General features: G+C 39.1%; 1 protein-coding gene across 1 annotated transcript in view; it reads left to right on the top strand.

Annotated features, from left to right (window-relative positions):
* The window catches only part of LOC149865702 (uncharacterized), a 93,720-nt gene that overhangs the window by 69,309 nt on the left and 353 nt on the right, over positions 1-24,058 (top strand). The window contains exon 3 of the mRNA XM_090042244.1: positions 22,530-22,593. Coding sequence (XP_089898370.1) covers positions 22,530-22,593 — 64 coding nt within the window. The remainder of the gene's footprint in view (positions 1-22,529; positions 22,594-24,058) is intronic.

Raw genomic sequence — 24,058 nt, forward strand, 5'->3', positions numbered from 1 at the left:
ATAGGCAACTTAAAATCTACAGAAAATAGATTTATATTGTGTTGTTTTATACCTTTTAGAAACAGTCTCAAAGAATGATGCAGAGCCATATGTGATGAAGGACAGACCAGGAAGAAATCTGTGTTGGAAAAATGTTCTTCAAAATTTGGCTCTGAATTTTTCAGTGGTTTTTATGTATTAGACCCAGGGGTTGGCCTGGTCCACTATACAGAGACACAGGGCCTAGTAGAAATGTCTGAACATCTAGTCTTTTTTTTACACATCTATGACTATAAAATAGCAATACATATTTTGAAGAGGTAGATGTAATAATAAAAAAAACTCACTACAACTGCAACTAGATCAGGAAAATAGGGCATTGATAGACTATCAGACCTTTGATTAAAACAATAATCACAGATTTTATACTCTGCTAGAAAGCTGAACAAAACCCCTGCAGCTTAGTTATGCAACATTACTCAGTTTAACTGTTACTTTATGTTCTCCCATGTTCAGATGCTTACGCTGGGAGAGCATTCCTAACCCACTGAGAGACAAAGACTGTATTTTGTTAGGATAGCTGACTTGTTATGTTCCATTCAGCTCAGCACCATTAAGCTTCTGGTTCTAGCATTGCTATCTGCTGCCAGGATTAATATCTCAGTATTTTCTTCCTACTCTATAGTTACATTTCAAGAATTAAATTATCATTCAGAAAGTTAGCTTCAGTTTATGAACTGTTAAGCCTACGATAGATATGGTATGTCAAAACGAAAAGAAATAGTCAAAGTTATAATCATTAATGTTAACTTTTCCCTTGGAATCTTTATCACTTGATGCATAATGTGCACCCATTCCTGTTAATATAATTTTACTCAAACCGGAAAGGAAGGTTTTTCTAGGAAGAACCCAAATGGATTCCCTTTTTTTATTATTTTGTGCTTGTGAAAGATGATTGACTAAGAACTCTGCAGACAGAAATTCTCCATTCACCCAGACAAAATGTATGACACTGGAAGCTACAGTGAAATCATCTCTATACTGTCTCACTAGCACATCTAAGTTTTGATATTGGGGGCCAATATCTACTAGTTTGTGGTAGTTTGGTCACTATGTCCATTTAAGTTTTTGTTCCTTTTCTAAGACTGCCAGCAAGGATGCCAGTTAGGTAGGGTTAAACAAAATGCAGGATTTGTAATGTGGGTGCCTGTTTATTAGGATCTTGATAGCACCCAGCCACTTGTTTAATGTTCAGAAATGAACATTTAGGCCAGGTATATACATTACACTTTTACCAGTATAAGTGATAAGAAACTAATCTATACCCGTAACAGAACAGAAATTTGGTACACATAGACTGGTTTAAAAATGCTAGAAGTTGGTCTAAGATTTGTGCCCTGCCCCTCTCCCCATCCTCCCCAGAGGCAAATGTGTGTACTATTTGCTATTATTGTAAACTACTCCACTTATTGAATACCGTGTAACTTAGATTAATTTTGTCTTGGGCTTTTTGAATGTCTGTACCTAGCCCTAATGACGGCAATAACTTGTGGGTGGTATCCATATGGGTAGGATTTGCTCTTGTGTACTGTGCTGAAAGACTCAGCAGCTCACTAACTATTATTTTAGAAAACAAGCCTCCAACAAATACTTTTGCATACATATATCATGTGGTTTTTTGTCTCCAAAATATCACAAAAGCCTTGTTTATCCTCCTTAAATTAAAAACAATATATACATTTGTGTCACTAGAACTGATGTCTCTTATCTCACTGTCGCTTCCCCCCCCCCGCTTAAATAACCTGCCAAACTGTTTTTTTTAATCATTATTTTTATTAGCCAGTATTTGGCATATGGGTCTAAAGTTCAGACAAATATAACAATCTTTTGAGAAATACTTACCAGACAAGTATTCAGGCACTCTTGTGTCACCTGACATATGGTGAACAAGCTGATGAATGACTCAGGATTTAAATGGTAATTACCATTCATCATTATAATAGACTTACTAATTCATAAATTCTTGGTAAGCCAATTTTCTATAAAAAGGCTAATAATAAGAGTGAAAAAGAAAGAAAAAAATAGCCTTGGTGTGATAAAAAATGTAAAAGCTAAAATATCTACACTGCCACATATCCCTTCTAATGATTGAGTAGTTTTGCACCAAACTGCTGCTTGATTCAGTACTGCTTGCTATACTGGGCCCTAACAGAAACAAGAAAGGTTAGGCAAAATCCAGGGACAATCTGCACAAAAAAGGGCCAAAACTGGCAAACACAGAGAGAAAAGAGTTGAAATGTGGAAAAGGATAGCAGTGTACTGAACTTCTGCTTACTCACTTTACAATGCATGTTAATAAATTCCTGCATCCACAACAAGTCAAAATATGCAAAAAGCAAGCAAAATATAAGCATTTCAGAGTGATGTGCACCCTCTGAGCCCTGTAATGTGAAGTGAGAATGGCACTGGGTCAGTCCTTTTTTTAACAAAAGTGGTCACAATCTTGTTGACTGATCAGCTGCAATCAACTACTTCTAGCAATGGACTATGAAGCTACTAATGTATGGGACATGTGAAAATAAGAGTGTAATATGAATTACACAGCCTGGAAAAGAGAAGACTTTGGGAGGATTTGGTGGCAAATATATCAGGGGAGAGCATCAGGGGCTAGGTGAACAACTATTCACCAGAGCACCCCACAGCAAAACCAGGAGCAATGGTCATAAACTCCTAGAAGAAGGTTTCAGGCTGGATATAAAGAAAAACTTATTCACGGTTCATGTGACCAGACTCTAGAACAGACTCCCAGAGGGGTGGCAGGTACCTACCATGGAGATCTTCAAAAGGAGACTGGACGCACACTTTGCTGGAGTTATTTGGCCCTAGCAGTCTTTCCTGCCAAGAGCAGGGGGGCTGGACCCAATGATCTCACGAGGTCCATTCCAGCCCTAAACCTCTGTGAATCTGTTAATGTAATGTGTGTAACAGTAGGAAGAACAAGGGCAGGTGGAGGGCAAGGGAAAAAGGAAGAGGAAGCTTGAGGCTGGAGTAAGGGGAAGAGTGAGCAGTGTGCACATTGGACCTGGAGTGTGCAGCTGTGCTGGAGATCCCTCTGCCTTGGTCAGCCAGGACTGTGGACCGAAGGAGCTGAACTCAGACTTGGGGGCAGCTGCAGGCTGCTGTCTGAGCACTCTTAGAACTTAAAGGCTTCTTTTGGGACACCTCTAGAGAAATGAAGATGCTGAATGTATGTTACCACAATCAGGGGTGACTGGTGCCTCCAGAGTTGGGGGTTGGGGGGGGTCACAATTTGTGGGCAGGCCTGGGGTGGATCAAAAGCCCCATATTCACTCCTATATTTCTGTGCTGCAGCTTAGTGCCCCACCACAACACACTGCTGGCCCAGGATGCAAAATCTGCCCCATCCTGAGTGGTGCTGAGTTGGGGGCCAATCTCGGGGGGGCACCTGCCCCTCCCTTCTCCCTCACCAGTTGCCTGTGACCAGTTTTGATGTGTTTTTACCTTTTACCCATTCCCTCCCTTTGGCCCATTGGCTTATGACCCCACCCCTATGATTGTCTGTATGAAAGTGGGCCAGTTTCTGGCATTTTACAGTTGGCACAACAGCTTTTTTTTCCTTACAGGAAAAATCCAATGAAAGTAATCCACCAACAATCTGGAAATAGCATATGGGCCAGGGCTTTTTTTTATGGAGTCCAAGACAGAAGCATATATCTCTCCAGTTCCTCATTTGGGAACTGACTGGGTCACCACTGAGTATATACTCAAACCAACATGAAAATCACCACTGAACCTGCAGATCAAGGAGGCAAAGAAACACTTGCTCTGCCTCACAATGTAATGAACATAAATACGCATGCACACATACTGGTTCTGATATCTGGTTCTGCCCTTTTTTATCTGTTTCACTATAGGCATCAGGGTGAATGATTCCACACTGGGTATCAAAGATTTTAGCATTTGAAATGAGAAAACCAAACCATTGTATGCCAGGGCTATGGACAGTATTAACAGATCTTATATCTGCATATGGATAAATTTTACATTGCACATTGTAGGCCAGTTACGGATAGTGTTAACATTTACTACAATTTATATCGTGTTCAAAACAGTTTTGATTTCTGTGATATAAAGTGAGTTCCTTTGGCACTAACTTTGGATGCCAACCTGGGAACCCTTTCTCTTCCTCTCATGCATTCATGCACACACAAAGTTTATACGTGCTAAAGACAGATCCATGTCCCAAACTCAGAGGTGGATTTTCAGTCACCATTGTGTTTAGATCTGGGTTTTTGGTTCAGTTCATTGCAGAAATAATTCTGCAATGGTCAGTAATTACAATGTATTCTGAATCAGTTTTGGAATTAAAAGTTTTGTTTGTATGTTGAGTTTTTGTCTGGGCATTTTGAAAAGGCTTATTTCTATTTTTTCTAATTGAATGTCAAAATAAAATATATGGAAATTGTATAGGATCATGTGAAAATATATCAGATACCCATTATCTTAGTGTTTTCACAACAAGAAGTAAATAGAAGAGCATCCATTTCAGCAAAATATAAAATAAGGTAATCCAAGCCCAGAATAAAAGAAATCAAAATATGTGCAAAAGGAAAAAAAGGAAGACATCATTTTACAGCCCCCATTACATTAAGCTGTAATACAAAGCTATTTATAAAGTCCAAAGTATAGTTCATTTTCACTTTATTGTAATATAAAAATGACCAGATTTACTTGCAGTAGAAGTGAAACAATTTTAACGTTGGCTTTTACTAAGAGAATATGGCAAGCTTTCATATGTTTGCATAACTTTTGTTCTGACTTCTTTGTGAAACCAAAAGCTTGGAACATGAAATATGAAATGTCATGATTAACAAGTATCACTGTATTTTTTGTTTTCCTGGGGATACTAAGCATAAAAATGGGTCAGCTGTTGGGTCAGTTGCAAACGGGAATTAAATTGGAACAGAATGAATCAAAATGCTTTTGTTCAGCCAACTACATAATCAAAGGATAAAGATTCCACTGAACAATTTAGTATCCAACTTCCCTAAGTAACCTTTTTGTCATAAATCAAAATATTTCATTTTTGAGTTAGCTAAAGTTAGTTTTAGAGTTGGGGATAAAGAATAATGGAGAGAACTGTAGAGATAGCTGTGAGCTATATATACTGCTAAGGTCATGTATCCAGGGATTCTTGTGACATCATGGTAAGCACAAGAGGAAAGCTCCAGTGGGTTGTGAAGTCACTGGGATGTTTGAATGTGCATATATCCTTGGTCACAGTTTCCCTCTAACGTGCTTTTTATAACTGGTTATTAAGAGAAAAGTACTTTTTATGAATACCAGGAAGAAAATGTCCCTCTGCTCATCTGCACTTTTATATTTTGTAAAATTCAGTCTGTTACAGCATTTCTATTGTAGAACGAAAATATGTTTGACTTACACTTACATGTATGATACTAAGGTGGAACAGCTATTGCTGAACAGTGGAACTGTCACAATGAAGTTAACTTATCTCACCAAGTAGGTTAGCATTTTCACAATTTGGTGCATAAAGGAAGATGTTTACATCTATTTTAAGGTTTCTTATATGCTTACATGTTCACAGAATCAAGATCCTAAAAGTGGCCACATTTTTAAATATGCTACACAGCTATGGCTGTTATGGATTTACTGGTAAGCTTCCTTTACTAAAAAATGAGCTTGATATTTTGACCTGAAAGTTTACATTGACATTAAGAAAACTTTGAGGGTGGAATATGAGTCATACCTAGTGTTAGCATCTTTTGATATATGGATTTCTATCACAGTTTTCCTCTGTTGTCTTCATTACGTATAAGAGGAAAAAAAGACTGTACAACTGTATATTGCTTTCTATAGCAGCATTATTGTTACTACCATACTATTATGTGTAATTATATATTTGTTTTTCATGTCCCACTAAAAAATTACCATTTCCTGTGTCCCCTTGCCCCCACCCCTTCACTGCACAGTGTGCAAATCAGGGTTCTTCCTTTTTGTCTGAGTTTCATAAGACAGTATAACTACTACAGTCAAAGAATTAATGAAAAGATTATCTAGTAGGCTTTGTGATAGGTAACTAATAGGGTGAGCACCTCGTGCAGTTCTCCAGAGCCCCAATATGCTCCCATTTTAGTGGACAACAGTGAAAGATTCTCAGAATCTCAGAATAGTATACTCATGAACCCTGGAACATAGAAAGCCTCTATATGTATTGCCTGTGGAAACCTGGCTTCTACTGTCAGACTGTGGCAGCTGGGGAAACTGGGTTTGAATTTGCCCTTTTAGCTTTTATTATCTGGCAACCAGTGACCTGAACATTATTTATTAGTAGGTATTCCCAATGAAACACTTTTGTAGATTTTAAAATGTGACCAAGGGGTCATCTGGTCATGGGTAGGGCTCGAAGGGAGGATATCTATTAGTCTTTCTTCTTTTGGGTACTGTTCTGAACTACGAAGGTTTTTACTCTGCCCTTATCGCCATAGTATCTGGAGCCAATGTGGCCAATCATGCTGTAAGATTTCATTTTCACCACAAAATAGCCTAGCTGTAGGTTTTTCAGGGCTTTCATTGATATTCATGCTTTTCCTAGAAATAGGCCAAGCTTTTAAATCTTCAAAACACGCTCCTTCTTCTCTGTACTAGACAGAATTTGGTCACTGAGTGAGTGCTGTGGCAAGCTAAAGCGTCTGAAGAGGCACCCTTCCAAACATTAATCACTATGCAAAGTATTTTAGTTTATTTTGTCCTTAAATTATACATCATGGCCACTTAAATAGTCCTGGTCAAATTCTAGGGCCTACAGGAAGATGATCATAATAATTTGGTTTTGCCTTAACATTTATTAGTGTACAGTAGCTCTAACCAGCTTCTTTACCGTAAGTGGTTCTTAACGTCTCAGAATGGCACTGGCACAAGCGAGCATGGTCATGTGGAAACATTTTGGGCAGTTCATATGTACAGCGTGGCACAAATTGTAGAACATAATGCTGGTGTTCTTCATGGTGTTGGTCTTTTAGTCAGAAGTGGCTGTTTTATGCTGACAGGTACATTTTTGGAGAACCACAGTGAATCCAAACCCAAAAGCTGCTGGCCCTCCACTTTGTATGGCAAATCAGCCCATTGTAAAGGAAAGAGCTCTCAGCATTAAGATTTTTGGGTACTGCTTGTGTGTTCTTTGTTTTAATAAGGAAATTAGGGAAGTTCCAAACCATTTCATAGTTTAAATGAACAAAGTATTTTCAGATACTTCTAGATGCACTCTGAGATGGAACATCTTCCTGTGTGGTTTTCTTTTCACTCAAGGTCAGACAGCATTCACAGCATTCATATCATTTAAAAGATTTGGTATCAGTTATAATAACAACTGTGAAATACAGGATTCTTTCTGATAGTTGGCAGTAGCTTTAGTGCCATATCTGCTCTTTAGGTAGTATGTAACTATATGTAAATAGGTTTAATTCTGGAGTCCTGGGTCTGCATTCAGTGCTCAGTCAGAATCTGCCCTTTGCATCTGCATAGAGAATTAATGAGGGGTGAGGCACATTCTCTTGCATGGGTTACCTGCATTATGGGCCACAGTGCAGGAAGAGCAGCTGTTACTGGGCTGCCACTCCTTATCCATGGATGTATGAGAGGGGGAAAGCATTGGCTCACTCTGACCTTTTGAACATGTCAGCCAATCAAGCTGAGCCAGCATAGAAACTGCACCAAGAAAAAGATTGGCAGAGTTCATGTTTCCCATGGATTAAGGAGGAAGAAGCCAATGTAACCAACGTTGCTGAAGGATAATTTTTTAATGAAGGAGGACACAGAGAAAAGGACATTCTCCCACGATTGATTGTTTTTTCAACAACCAATTTTATAGGGAAGCTGGGCAAACACAAATGTCTGTTCACCCTGTTAAGCTATAGTGCTAAGGACCACCACAGTGAAGCATGGCACAGCTAGTCTGCACACACTACAAACTAAAATGGATGAAATGTGGCCTCTTATTGGAGGCGGTGCACTCCAATGGAACTCATCTAAGATAGAGAGCTTATGGCATGTAATCATACTACACTACAGATGGCCATAGTAAGTCCATTTTGGGGTATAGTGTGCATGGAGCAGGAGTGTCATGCTTCACTGGAACACTCCCTGGCAAGGTCTTTTGATAGCCTAGGCATGCCCGAAGAATGGAAGTGGGGAGGGCATCTCAGAGTAATAGATAACTGTTCTTTAATTGTGGCATATATCTTAAGTTAAAATTATTTCAGTGTGGCTGATGAAAATATGTAGGCTAATATTTCAAACAACTCCTATGATATTTGTTTTGTTTTTTCAATCACACTTTGGTTTTTTTTGGATCACACTTGGAACATAATTCATGTTGAATGACAAAGCCTTGTGTTTTATTCCGCCACTGATACTGAAAGAGATAATAGAATCACAGAAAAGTAGGGCGGGATGGGACCTCTGGAGGTTATCTAGTTCAATCCCCATCCTGAGGCAGGATCCTCCCTATTCAAACCATCCTATTCAAATCCTTCTCTAACTTAATACTAAAACTAGAGTCAATCCAGTCACAAAACCACAAGACATAGCATCCTAACTTGCCACAGATAAATGGCAGTCAGTGCCCTGCTGCTGCAAGGATTGTTAAAATACTCAAGCTCAATGAGACCCAAAGAAGAAGCCCCCCGTTCCTCCCCTAACCACTACAGGGCATGGTCCATACCAGATCAATCATAGGGTAAAAAGCGTTCCTGACCCCAAAAGTGGCAATGTGGTCTTGAGTGGATGAGCGAGACCCTTTAACCAGGAACCTCTAGATTTTAGTCCTTGCAGAAGCAGTGGTACAATCCAGTCAAAATATCTGGCCTTGGCTGCAGTCAACACCCAATGCTTCTAAAGAAGGCAACCCCCCCCCAAAAAGAAAACAAAACAGCTTCCCTCCCCCCCACCCAAAACAAACCCCACCACCCTGACACACGTAGCAACAGGAGGGAGAAAATAATTACTTCCCAGCCCCATCTGGCAACCAGTGAAGCCCATAAGCATGGAAAATCCTTGTATCATAGCATAGGCGTAGCCAGTCCTAAATCATCCCTGGCCAATGCTTACTCGACCTCTTCTTGAACACCTCCAATGATAGACATTCCACAACTTCCCTAGGAAGTCTGTCCCATTGATTCACTCTTCTATTGGTGAAGAAGTTTTTCCTGATACCCAATCTAAATCTACTTTGTTGCAACTTCAAGCCAGTGGTCCGTATCCTGCTCTCTGTCACAAGAAAGGAGAGGTGTTCTCCTTTTTCTTTGTTATAGCCCTTCACTGCTGTCATGTTCCCTCTTATGTGCCTTTTCCACAAACTGAACATTCCTATTTCCTTCAACCCCTTCTCATATGGCTTGTTTTCCAAACCTCTTATCATTTTTCTTGCTCACTTTGGGAACGTCTGCAACTTCTTCATGACCTTTTACAAAGCTACACACAAATCTCTAGATGAGGTCTAACAAATGCTGAGTAAAGAGGTAGTATCACCACTCCTGTCTTACACCTAGTACTTCTATTAATGCAGTCCAAAATTGCATTCGCCTTTTGTGCAGGTGTTATACTGCAGTCATATTGGCCACATCTAAATGAGTGGCAGACTGCACGGTTGTTACTGTGTAGTAATTTGGTACCTTCCCCACATGGTTTTTTTCCAATGCTACTGTGCAGTAGCAACAAGCTACTGTACAGTAGCTCGTTCCTACTGCTCAATAGCATTGGCTCACAGTTAGTGCCCAGCAAAGGAGGACATATGGAGGTGCTGTGCTGTGCCATGTGGGGACCTGCCAGCCCCTCACATCTCTTTGGAGGCTCCAGTTGCACTAGTAGTATCATGGGCAGGGCTCAGGAGCTGCTGGAGAGAGGCTTCACCTTGGTCCCTTCTGAGACTGGGAGCATGAAGCCTAGTGCACAGGCTCTGGCTCCTGGGGAGAGGTGGACCGTGGGCTCCAAGCAACAAAGAAGCTGCTCAGAGCTCCCTACCTTGGCTGTGAGGGGTACAGCATGGTGGAGATGCATCCCTAGGGAGGAACGGACAGATGGGGTGGCTCCATGGTTCATGGCCAATCTCGTTGGTCTCCTGCTAGCTGGGCTCTGCACATTCAGCTGTTGCGAGGCTGATCCAGGCTTGGCCAGTGGAAGTGGGTGATTCTCGCAGACCTGGCTGAGGAAGGGAGCTTCAAGTGGCTTCTCTGTAGCACTGAGCCTGCAGCCTTCCCTGGGAGCCTGAGCTTATGCACTAGGTCAAGCTACCTGCTCACCCACAGCCTGCCCAGCATCATGCTCCCAGTCCTGACAGGGACCAAGGCAAAGCCTCTGTCCAGAAACTCCTGAGCCCCATCTGTGATGGTGCTGGTGCAATCAGAGCCTCAGGACAGACATGCATGGCTGGCAGGTCCCCACTTGGCACAGCACAACACAAAATCCTCAGACACCCTGTCTTTCTCTGCTAGTGAGGAGATATAGATCCCTGTGGTCCTGGTATGCTCAGCTCTTGCTTCCCCTTCACACTGGGCAGGAGCCAGGGCATGGGCTGGGGGATCCCATCTCATCACTCCCCTCTTTCCAGCTGAGTGCCTTGGGAGGCAAAGCAGCTCTGAGGCATAGAGGCCTTAAGCTAGTGCCACTGAGCCAAGCTGTGATCCCAAGCTCCACACAGCTAGGATCTGTCCTCTGCTTTGGGACAGCTCCCCCCATTTCCTGGAGTTTGACAGCTGTGACCCACTGCTGCCTGAGCTGACTGTGAGTAAATCCTGGTCAGCCTTTACATGTGAGCTATGGTTCATTAAATTAACGTGCCATTTTCTAGTATTTGTCTCAGTCAGTGCTAGCAAATGATGCATTAGACTAATCTAATGTGCAGTAAGTGCCACGCATGTATAGGTGGTGACACTTGGAGGGTGGTGGTACTTGACTTTCTCATGATAGCCTATTACATAGAGAACTGACCATGGAAATGAGAGATTTGTGTTCTACGCCCTGTCCAGCCTAAAAGGGTGTGAGCCCATCCCCACCTCCCATGAGAATGCCCTAGCTTAGAGATCAGCTATCTATGGCCTCCAGTGGTGAGGCTTGAGGTTATGTGCTGGTGGGTGCACTTTTTCCACCCTGTGCAGTGTGTTTCTCTGATATGTACCACCTCCCTTAGCCCTGCCTGCTCTGTGGTGCAGGCTATTCTCTTGGCCCTCTACTGCAGCTGGCATTTACTCTTACTGCTGAATTCAGGGCTACCCTTTGCCATTGGCAATGGAAATTAATGGCAGTTGGTGGCAATAGTAAGCAGCAGCTACAGTAGAGGTGGGCCCGAGAACAGCCCCTCAGCACAGAACAGGGAGGCCTTGGGTGCTAAGGAGAGGATTGGTGGCCTGTGACGATAGGTGGATTGAAAATGACAGCCTGCCATTCTTAAAGGAAGCTGACCTCTGTCATTACCACCAAGCTATGAATGAGGCTGGACTGAAGGCATCCTATACCTTGATTTTGCAGAAAAGTTCTGGGACCAGAAAAAGAGCTATAAATTGGGACCATGCAACCAATGAATCAGGAACTCCCATGAAGAGAGGAAACTCCTGCTTTCTGTTGTCTATTCCCAGTGCTAGTCATATATTTTATCCACTGACTCTTTAATGCAAACTAAATAAGCAGTCTGTGGGATGGGATGAAAACCCAGGAGTCCTTCCTTTTAAAGCATTGTCTACCTCATTAGGATACATTAGGCTACAAAATCATTCTCTCTCTTACTTTTTCTCCTTAAGGTTTCATGACTCCTGAATCCCATCTACATAGTGGCTTAGCTTCAATAGGAGAGTGGGGGATTGTCCTCGGCCCTGCCTGCCCCATAGCTAGGACTATCAATTAATGCAGAAAAGGTACTGCATGCCTTACTATGCCTTTCCAACTAGCATCTATCTGAAGAGAGTTCTCAAACTTTCCTATGGACAGTGGGTGAAATCCTGACTGTACTGAAGCAAATAGCAAAGTTGTCAACAGAGCTAGGATATCATAAAATATGGTGTCCGAAGGTCCAAAACCTCCTTCTGCCCTTCTCCTGGATGCTTCCAAAGGAGCTCCTGTTTCTAACAGAGCTCTTAATAAAGGAAATGCTGGACAATGTAGAAAATGACAACCCGTACCTACCAGTTATATTAAAAATATCTGATAACCAGAACAGCTGATAGTTAATTACAAATCACAAATCCTATGGGACTCAGCTCTGAGGGATGCACACATTATGGTCTATAGTAATGTGAATGCCATGGCAGTTATGCTGTAATTTCTGGGCGTGACAATGATTTCTTGTGTATATTATATGCACTGTGTGTCTTTCACTGGGGTCTCACAAAAGAATACGTGGGATCACAGAAAACTTGATTAAATCTTTTCCAGCAGGTATTAATGATCAAATGCCCACTTCAGAGATTATGTAGGAGGAAAATCAATTTAATGCTATTTTTTAAATGTTATGTCCTCTTTTTTCTGAGGATCTCAAAGCACTTTACGTACTTCTCTGAATTTATCTTCATTAATAACTTGAGGATGCAGTATCATGCCCATAAGTTAACTGATGGGGAAAGTGAAGAACAGAGAGATTAATGTTGCCTTATTTTCAGAAGTGCTGATCACACAAAGACAGTGGGACCTGGAGATGCTCAGCTCTCCTTGAAGATCTGCCCACTATTAAATAACTTAATGAACATGTCTCAGGGCCCAATTCAGCAAGGTATCTAAGTCTCAGTTTAAATTTAAGTCCAAAAGTAACCATGGATTCCCAAGGTGTTGGAAGTTGTTGGAAGTTAGGTACCTGACTACATTTGAGGATCTTGGGCAAATTCAGTGGGCCAACTCACATGCTGAAAGATAGACATGTGCTAAAATATGTTGCAAAATCAGGGCCTTGATGAGTTAGTAGTGGAGCTAGGAATAGAATTGTATCTGACTCTTCTTCTTTCACAAGTAGACCACAAGTGAACAAGTTTTCTTGTGGAAACACAAATAATGTTTATATGCAACAGAAATGATGATTCTATTATGCATACAAACTTGTATGACAGGCCTGAAAATTAGAGACTCGCAAGAAATCAGGCATTGTAAAAAAAATTATGCAACAGCAAGAGTTACAGTATGGTGACAATATTCATGCACCTTTGTTTTCAGCTCATGAAGAATCTCTTCTAAGCCACAACAAAGTGAGACAAGTGAAAGGGTACTAGGGTACAAGGGGGCCATTTGATAACTGCATGCACCTCCCTTTCACCCTCAAATAGCAATAATCTAAGGCAGAGCTAAAAGGCTTATTACAACTAGAGAATTTTCCAGGAGTTCTGCACAAAATTTGCTGAAAGCCCCAAAAGTTTTCAGTGTTTTTTCAAAGGCTGGAAATAATCTTCCTGTGATGGCGCAGGTATAGAAATAATATGTTCTGTATATACTTTATACTGCAATATATTTTGCTAGAGATTTGAGGTTGAACTCAAAGAGGGAATTTCTCTTACCAGTTGGGCATGAATGATTTTGTTTAAAAAAAAAATACAGGAGCTTATTTCCCCCAAATCCAAGTTGTAAAATATATTTGTTTGCCTTTTTGTTTTGTTTATTGCTCTTTCAGAGTTTTATGTTCTTAGGCGACTATAAGGATTTAAACAGAATTTCTAGTTTTGGTTCAGCAGGATTTGAAAGAAGAGCTTTAGTGATCACTGTGCCAATTCAAACTTTTACTTCCTCCTAAAAAGCAAGACCAAGGAATGTTTTACTTTTCTGGTTTAAATTCTTTATTAAAAAGTAAAAGTTTAAATTGGCAGAAAAACTGCTGTTTAAGCTTCTAGTACACCAACATCAGAGGAGCTGATTTGGGAACCTTGATAATCTGCCAGGTACTGAACTGTACATAACAAAAAATGAGAGAGAGAGAGAGAGAAAGAGAGCACATCCATGCAAGAGAGATCATTTTCTGGGAGTCATTTTTACTTAGTCTTTGTTGCCCTAATGGATTTAACATAAATAAATAAATGCTGAGTTTATAACGAGCAGAGGCTCAAAGTGTGTCAATACTGCACTAGGCAGACAGCCGCCAAAAAAGTGGGACCTAACTGCTCAACTGTGACTGGTATATGTTTCTGAAGAAATGTCCCTTACTTAAAACTCTGCTTCTTCTAAGTGATGGGCCCTTTTGTTCATAAGTGAAATAATTATGTACAGTGTTATACCACTTACTCCTCTTAAAAATTATAGCATCAGGGTCCTGATGTTATAGTTTGGCATTTTGACTGTAAGAACTGAGTTTTCACATTCAATATCTCAGCCTCTTTGGATCTCATCCACCTAAAACTTGGCATGAATATTTGTCTGCCCAGATGACTTTTTAATGGTTTAAAATTAGTTAGGCCTTTTTTGGTTGTAAAGTTGCCAAGAATTAGTTTGAAGCTAGTTTTTGTATTTTTTTTTAAACTGCTCTAGTTATAAAAATGATTCTGTTAAAAAAATAATGCAGTTTGCTACTTGTAACTGACTCTTGTAGACTATTGCTTTTGGTATTTTGAAACCAAAATATTTTAAAGTGTGCCATTCTTAATGGTGGAAACCAAATTTTGGAACTTAAAAAAATTAATTCTCAAAAACACTTTGCCGGTTTTATCTCACCTTTTATATACAAGCAACAGGAGGGCTCCAGGATCCAAAAAATGATATTAATATTAGAAAGAGGCTGAAGTTCTTCTGTTGTACCACAGAGTGTCACCCTTGTTTTTTTGTCTTGTCTAGATGGATTACATTTCTATGGGGCAAGGAATAAGGATTTGAATGAGGACTCTGGGTGGCCATTTTAAGATTGTTTTAAAGTCAGTAATCTCTAATTATGTTTGCCTGGTAGAAACAGGCCAATCTGAAATGCCCTGGAACCTCATCAACCACCGAATTGCTGGCATGAGACCAAAAGGACAATCACCTGCTGTGCCTCAGACCAAGAAACTCACTCTGAAACACCTGTTCAAGGTAGAAGAATAACCCTGCATAAGGATTTAGAACATGAGCCCCTTTAATAGCCTGGAATTAAGAACATGATCCTGTCTCCATAGAACTCAGTGGCAATCTTTTCACTGAGCACTATGCAAATAACAGTAGTTATTTCACTTCTGGTGAGATGGTTTACTGTACAACCCTAAAAACAATAATAATAAAAATATCCAAGGCTGACAACCCCAAACTAATTTTTTTTCAGAAAAAATGGGAAGTTAACAAAACAATGACTTCAGGGTGTTCAAAACATGTTACTTTACTTGAAATAGGAGACATTTAGCCTCATTTTCAGATTTTTAAACTTTCTTTGATTATATTGAAGTTTCAACATATCATTTCAAAATAAAAAATATCAAAAGATTTCAATTTTAAAACGCCAAAACAAAATCGTTATTTTTTTCTGATGTTTTTGAAAGAATGCAACAACTTTGATATAAATTCATGAATATTTTTGGTCTTTCAATTGTTAATTCATTGTCCCAAGAAAAAATTATCCCATGCATGCTTTTCCTTTCCAATAATTTATTCTTATTTGCTCACCTATTTCTTTGCTTTATTCACTTTGAAGAAACTGAATTGCAGAAAAAGAATGGGTTGACCAGAGGGTGATCCATCTTCAAGATTTCTTTCTTAAGGTCCATGTTTCTTTTCATATTTTTGTGAAAAACTGTATTTATCATCAGGCATGTGGCATTGTGGACTGTTTTAGTTACCCTCTACTGTTAGCATGTTACCATTGTTGCTTTCTGTACTAGTAGCATCCAGAAGATTACTCAGTTAGGCTTTGCATTCAAAGAAAATATTACAGGAATAATATCAATGTCATTATCTCCTTCCACTTGTAAGGCCCCTAAGAAATGTGTTTAGAAAAACTATTACAGATTCCAGTTTTGGGGCCTCTCTTATTTTTCTATCTGGGATATAAAAACCTCCTAGTAGAGAAAGAAGATTCCAACTGGAATGAGATTATAATGCAATAATCTGGTTCAAAACATTTTGCCATGATTTTAGCAGCATGCTAGGAGCTCCCTCTGCTCCTGGGCTTAATTAAATTTGAACTTCTTATATGGTTCAGCACAAATTTTGGAAGTCCACCAATAAGTATGGGAGGTTTGTAGTTGAGACAAAGGGTTCGTTTGCCAGGGTCTGAATCTCTTGAGGGAAGCTAACTGCAGGCCCAGATCATTTCTTTTCATTGGATGTAAAACAGCTTTGCTCATAGCTGAGTTTGCTAGTAATGGCAGTTTATGACAGAACTGTATCCTTCCAGCAATAATTATACCAGAAATTACCCAGCAATGACTGTAGGTGTGTATCCACTCAGTAGTTCTTTGCCACTATGTAAAAAAGCATTCAAGAATGGGTACTTGACTTCAGCAGTGTCTTTAAATGTGGAAATCCACCTATTTAGTAAAAATTGCATGCAAACCGTTTCAGATACTATTTCATATCAAATTGTGATATGAAGATATTATGCTGAAATAAAAAAGTGTGTACCTGCATACAACTGCTTGTTCTATTTTTCAGGCTAACAGCTTAGCTGTAACATTTGTGCATTAGCTAAATAACATCTCAAGGGGAGCTGGAGATAGAACCTTGATGTCTACTGATTGTACATGTGTGAGTTTGTGCTCTCAAAGGATGGTCCTTAAAAAACTCCCTGCTGGAAGCTATTGTGCATATTGTAAAAGGACCGTTGCTAAGTGCCAATTGAGCTAGTACTGTATACTTGCCATTTTAAAAGAAGATTTCATACCACTTGATTATGTTAAATAGAAATGTTTGAAATTTAAACTGAATTACATCAAAATGGCACAGTAGTTATATGTCTAAAGAGCTGCTGTTACTCTCTCCCATAACTAATGTCAATCCTTTCTGGTAGATGGTTTTATGTGAATCTGTGGCAGAGTATATTACTGAAGAAGTTTAGAGAGCCTTGATATAAAGAAGTCATAAATACACACTATCATACAACCCAGCCCAGTGTTTATATTAACAAGCAAGAACCCCTGTACATTTAAGGTTCTGCCTTTAGCCAAAAAGAGATGAGGAGGTTAACAAAGGCTGGAGGTTCATCTTTAACCTTCCTGGTTGTGCCTCAGTTTTGTTCCATGTGATGGATGGCAATATGTTAGTACTTATCATACTTCAATCTGGTGAACACATTTGTTTAAAAATAATATCAATCTTCCCTTAAAAGCAAATAATTGACAATGGAAAGAAACTACAGTATCTAGGAAAAAAACAGATCACTCTGTAGGAAAAGAACATAGAAGCTAGAAAGTCTAATCATCACTGAGATAAAGAGTAAATAAAGAGCAAAGGAGGGAATTGGAGCCTACTATGCATGTCTGTTTTATTGGGAGCAACATGTTCCATTATAAATAAAGTTGAACATCATTTTTGATGAATAAGTGACTGTAAGTAGGTGTTCAGCCCGCAGCAGGCTGAGGCCTAGCTGCAGGTAGTCAGCAGTTAAGAGTCTGCCTGGCTGGAGGCTGGGAGCAGGCTGCAACTAGTGATGGCCATAAATGAGGGGGGAGCTCCAGGAGCAGAGGACATGGGGTGAGAGAAAAGAGGAAGCTGCAGTGCTGAGAGAGAAGTACAGAGCCTGGACAAGTTTTGCATTTGTTTGTTATCTGTACACTTGATTATTTTGTTGTTTGCGGAGGGGGCAAAGTTGCCCATGTAAAATAAACTTACTGGAAACCTGAACTTAGAGCTGACTGACCTCCATGAGGAAACAGAGTGAATAACCTGTTTACAGTGACCCACTAAACATTGAAGCCTTGAGCTGACCAAAACTATCCATGAATTTGGGCAAAATACAGTTAAGAGTTTTGATCAAAAAAACCCCAGAAAAACGTAGGGTGGAGCAACCCAGAAGAGTTTAAAGTTTTGTTTAAACAGACTCAAAATATATCTCTTTGGTTTTACTTTGAACTGACATCATTTTTGTTTTAAACATTGCCAAAATTTAATTTCTGAAAACTGTAAAAAAAATCTTAAATATCCTAATAGCCAACAAATACTATTTATTTACTTATTTATTTATTTTTTGCACATTTCATTTTTGCGGAAGTAAAATTTTTGATTAATCCAAACAAAAAAAATCTTGTTTGTAATTTGTTTCATTATAAGTTGATCCACTATTTTTTTTCAAATCAGCCAGGATGTAGATTTTTTTTCTGTACTGGTCAATTGACAGGTAAATGCAACATTTATATCTGTCTTTAATGTGCTACTTTCAAGGGAAACACTCTATTGTCCCCATAAGAATGTATTCACTGGCATCTTAAAGTGTATTCTAAATAATTTCCTTTAAGCAAACAGAACTCTATTAGGATTATTATTAATAATGTCCTTTATCCAACCCAATAGCTTATTATAATTAATTATTATTATATTATAATTAATATTATATATGTTATAATCTAATTATTATAATTAATAATCTATTGGGTTGGGATTTCCTTTATCCAACCCTATAGATTATTATAATTAATAAGATTATAATTAATAATCTATAGGGTTGGATAAAGGAAATGCTTAACAGTGGTGATCTGTGGGCCAACTTTCATCTCTATTTCTTGATGTATATTTCAATCCCATCAATTGGTACATTCAACTTCATCACATATTGCTCTCTTCCTCATCACTGCACTATTCCAGTTTTATATAATTATAATTTGTTTTCAGCTGAATTACATCAGCATTAAACCAGAGTGATGCACTGGTAAATCAGGCCCCATGCAGGGAAGAGGCTACAAGATCAGCCTTTTTTTTAAAGAAGATATTTCATTTCAGCCATTCTAATAGCATAGGAAAAATATATGCTTTTAATAACAAAACCATAAAAAAGCATGTATCAGCCACCTTCTTTGCTCCTTTTTTGTTACATTGTGGGAAAGAACTAAGAAGAAATAATGTGTTTGGTCATTTTACTACAAAGAAAGGCTTTTGCAAAGACTTGTTTCTTGCATTATGCTGTGGAGAATGTAGCATCACCATTATCTTCCTCATCATAGTAATGGCTTGTACCCAATTCCAAAGAGCTCCATGCTAGATGCTATCAATTCCTCTCTTCCATTTGATCATAATATTCTTCAGATAGGCTATCAGTATGAGGTAATGCTGATCCTTCTATAGGAAACTTTATTTTCTTGGGGGCATTCAAGAATAGGATCAGGACTTCATACTGACCTGCCTGCTGAACTATGGAGCACAGGAATGATAGGCTAGCATCTGCCTATTCTTTGTTGGAGAAGTCTGCAGAACTCAAACAACTGCAATTTACAGGCTGGTCCTCAATAGAAAATATTACAATAGTTTCCTGTAGCTTTCATAGTCAGCTACAAGAACAGCATAGTCAAGGCTGGCCTTCACTAAAGTGTTAGTTTAAGTATAACCTACCTTTTGCATGTAACTTGGAATTACAAAAATCTCTACCTTGGGTTAAGTGATATTTATGTCCAGTTACTCTACTAATCTCAAGCTTACTACCTAAAACAAGTTTTAGTAAAATGAAAGCCACAGAGAGAATGTGAAGATTCAGACTGTGGTTCTCTGTGGTTGTGATTCAGTTCCAGGATGGGACATTACAGCCTAAAATATAGACTTGCAATATTGGATCAGACTGGTGGCCTGTGGCTTTTCTTTAAGGAACCATGCTTGTCATATCATATTGTTATACCACACTCTTATAACTCTTACTTTTAAATTATTGTTTCAATTTGTTTACCTGGTACTCAAGAAAGAGTCACCAGTCTGAAATTCCTAGGATCATCCTCAGAACCATTTTCAATGCTAATTAATAACATTCACTATGTTCTAGTCCTCTAGCAGAACTTCTTATTTTAAAGAGATTGCACATGTTTTCTTGGGTGCAGCTCCATCTATTTATTTTTAAACTCCTTCCAAATGCTCAGGAAAATATCATCATGACTTCAGGTTTCAGATTTCTTCCAATCCCTTGTCTTTTAATTTTAAGAACCCTAATGGTGTGTTAATTTCACTACCTGGAAAGAGGAGATCTGGATGAGGAATCTCCTATCTACCTCCTGATGAAAACTGGTATATTCAATATTGCTTCTCCACAGTGTTCTTTCTCATCTGAATAGCTCCTTTTACTCTAAAATCAAAACAAACCCCAACCCACAATAGTCATGGTGGCCATGTTAGTGTCCTAGGGAAGTATGTGTAATATACTTACTAGTCAGAAATGGAACAGGACATTTTTGGCGACTGCTGCAACTTCCATGTGTAGACTTGCACCGTGTATGACTCCAAAAAGAGTACAGTACTCTGGAAATTAGTGGGTAGATACCCTTGATTGAGGAGAGCAATCATGATTTCTGCTAGATTTGCTAAGTGATAAGTCGTCAATTCTACTAGCATATTCTCATTCTTATTCACATTCAAGTTTATAGTATAAATGCAGTTTCGTTATAATAAAGCTATATTTAGAGTACATAAGCATGGACTGAGGAATCATCATATAAGTGAATGAGTGAGTGCTGAAAACTGCGGACTATGTAGGGAAGTGATGTACCCTCTATTATTCCACTCATTTATTCACTGAAATATTTTAAAATGTGTAGATTTAAAATAATAAAGAAAATCTTTTTTTACATTTTGCTGTGAATTTTTATGCTGAATTTTATTGAAACATACTTTTTAAAATCAGTCATTTTAGTATCCTTTTTATCAAATTATAATCTTTTACCACTTAATAATAGAGGAGCAGAAGCTTTTTAAGCACATAACAACTGTGACAATTTGATGGAATTCAGTTTGAGTAATAATTTTATCAAATAATATATTTCTCTTACAAATACCATTTATTAAAACATTATCGACAATTTGGGCAGAATGGTAAAGCAAATGTCATCTTAAAACACACATCCCACCTTTGCTGAAAGCATAGTACAATCACAACATGCTATAATAAGTGTTGGCATGCTTTTGGATCACAAGATGATTCCATAGATTAATATTAGCCTGTGGATGAGAATAAAACCATTCAAAGCTAAATGCTACCTATTCATTTATATCTGTACACTTCCACTGATTTTAATGAGCTTGTGGGGGTTTAACCAAAGACAGAATTCAGCTCACAATATTTCTGTGTACATGTATTATGAAAACATATGTGTATGGCATATGTCTTGACATATGTCTTGCACTTGAAAACATGCAGATGAGCAGTCTCGCTTCACTGAGAGAAACATTCTGTTCAGATAAGGTAATGGGGCCACTGTTTTGGCTGCTATTTGTTGGCAGCAACTGTGATAAAAACAACTTGCCTATATGAATCTCCACTGGATCACTGAGATATATAAGTTTGGGTGTGAGGGTGGAATCACTGGCTTTTTCAAAGCACAACTCATTCCCAACCCATAAAAGAGGAATTCAAAGGAAATTCCACAAACTGCTGTGTAGGAATTTACCACTCGCTATAGGTTATGCCCACATAAAATTGGGATGCAGCACCAGTCAAAATAAAATATGATGTATTCCATAATTCTCCAGTGGTTTGCAGGGGGCCAACATGAAGTAAAAGGGCTTTAGGTACTATGTCACACATATAAAGAGGCACTGCCAGTGAGGACCTATCTGTCTGAAACCCAGTGGAAATATCAGTTTTCACCTCTGGCTCATCCACTGTGCTCCCAAATAGGAATGAATTTTTTTAAGTGCCTTAACCACCAAACAATAGGAGGATGATTTGAATTTTCTGGGTAGTTACTCCACCATACATGACATTAAAATGTCATGAAGCCATTAAATGAAAATAACTCTTGAGTGTAACTGTTTGGTCTCAGGTTGCAGCAAGGGAAGTGTATTGGGATAAACTTTCTCACTAGGAGGGTAGTAAAGCAATGGAACAGGTTACCCAGAGTGTTTGTGGAGTCTCCATCCTTGGAGGTTTTTAAGACTCAGCTAGACAAAGCCTTGGCTGGGATGATCTAGTTGGGGATGGTCCTGCTTTGAGCAGGGGTTTGGACTAGATGACCTCTTGGGCTCTCATCCATGGACAAGAGCTGCTGCCTACTCTTCTATAATTCTGGCCTCACACTGTCACAGTGCCACTGCTCCTGGGGTCGCCATGGAAGCTGGCTTCAGCAACGCAGATAGGGGCTGCTGGGAAATGCAGTCTGCCGTGACCATGATCAGGCCCATGGGACAGACTTTGCCCACCCCTGATTTCGGTGCTCATCTGCAAGGTGTCACATCTGGATTCCAGTCCCCATTCTAATGAATATTTATACTGTGTGTATTTATATAGAGTGGAACAGCATTAACAGCGGAAACAGAGAAACCTTCTTGAGACTACCCTGTAATCTGGTGGTTAGGACATGCTCTTGGGGGATGTCAGATTAAATCTCTCAAATATATATTTTTTTTCATGTGAAAAAATGAAAATTTGAAATTGATTTGATCCTTTTTATTTTTTTCAGTTCAGGAGCTAAGTTGAAAAAAAAGTATTCACACACTCCAGTCCACAGTGCCTTTGAGTTTATGGTAAGAAGGAATCTATTGATCATGTAGTATGTTTTCCTGCCCACAACAGGCCATGGAATCTTAACCAGTAACTTCTGTACCAAGCCCAGGAACTCCTGATTGAAAGATACGTAGTTTAAAAACAGATCCAATCTTCATTTAAAATGTTTAGTTGATGGTAGAATTCACTATAGATATCTTTCACATCTTTCAAAAGCTTGTTTAGGATATAAAATGTTTTTTTCATATTCTAAAGTAGTCTCATCATTTAGATCAGGGGCGTGAAACGTACAGCCTGTGGGCTGGTTACAGCCTATGAGACTGTTCTAGGTGGGCTACCAGAAGTTGGGGGGCATGGCCTTCCGTAGAATTTGGTGTCACTGTACCCCAATGGTCATGGCCCCCAGTGGTCAATGGCAGCAGCCCCCTAGCACAATGATGCCACCCAAATGGAGCCCTGCACCTCTACCCATTCCTGAACCCACTCTGCCATGCACACTCAGACCTGTGCTGCTGCCTGAATGCAGCTTCCTCCTGCTGCTCCCCCCTGACCCTGTGCAGTCACCTGAATGCAAGGCCACTGCAGTTGCTGCTGGGCCCATGGATCCAGCCCAGAAAAAAACCCCTCAGTGTGGGTCTGGCTTGGGGATTGGGCTGAGTTTGACACCCCTGACTTAGGTCAACAAACTGCCTCAGACCTGTTCAACTGAATATATTTGCCTTCTATTTATGTCCGTTTCTAGTTGTTCTGAGGTCAATGCCTAGTTCTACATCCTCAGACAGAACTGAAAAATAGTTTATCTTAAATATTCACAACTTTACAGCTGTGAGATTCTAGAGTTTGCTAAATATTAAAATAATTAGTATGATGGACAGTTTAAAATATTTCCATTTTCTAAAGGTCCATGGCTTTACAAACCTGGGATGGGTTTTTAAACTGTAAATTCTATCTTCAGGTAAATAATGTATCTCTTATTAAGCCAGACTCTTATTTCTCAAGCTACTGTGATGAAAAATGACTAATGCTATTTCAGTTGTCTTTCAAAATTTCCCTTTTTAAAAGTTTAGGCCCAATTCAGGCAAACACTTAGCTGTATTCCAAACTCCATCCCTATTCAGTAAATGTGTTCAATACCTAATAAGGTGTTTTCCTGAATCAAGGCTTTAAAGTCTTGCATTCAGTCCTTATACCAAACATCATAGCTGCTGTTACCTATACTGGTACACTGAGAAACTGCATTAACAGGTCACCTTAAGAATTCCAACTTTCCTTTTCAAAGAACTGAAGTGAATTACTGTATTTTTAAATCTCTAAAGCATGTCTTCTGTGGCAATGTTATCATTGTCCATATGTCTCTCCTGAAAGATTTCACCACAAGAATTTTGTTATGGATATCCTTAATATTTCTCAAATGTTTAACAAAATGATAATATTGTATCTTTAAGGTATGTTATGTTCATCTTCTGCACATGATACAGCAGATTG

The sequence above is a fragment of the Crocodylus siamensis genome, chromosome 4, assembly GCF_052110815.1.
Source record: "Crocodylus siamensis isolate JL-2025a chromosome 4, ASM5211081v1, whole genome shotgun sequence".
Lineage (NCBI taxonomy): Eukaryota > Metazoa > Chordata > Crocodylia > Crocodylidae > Crocodylus > Crocodylus siamensis.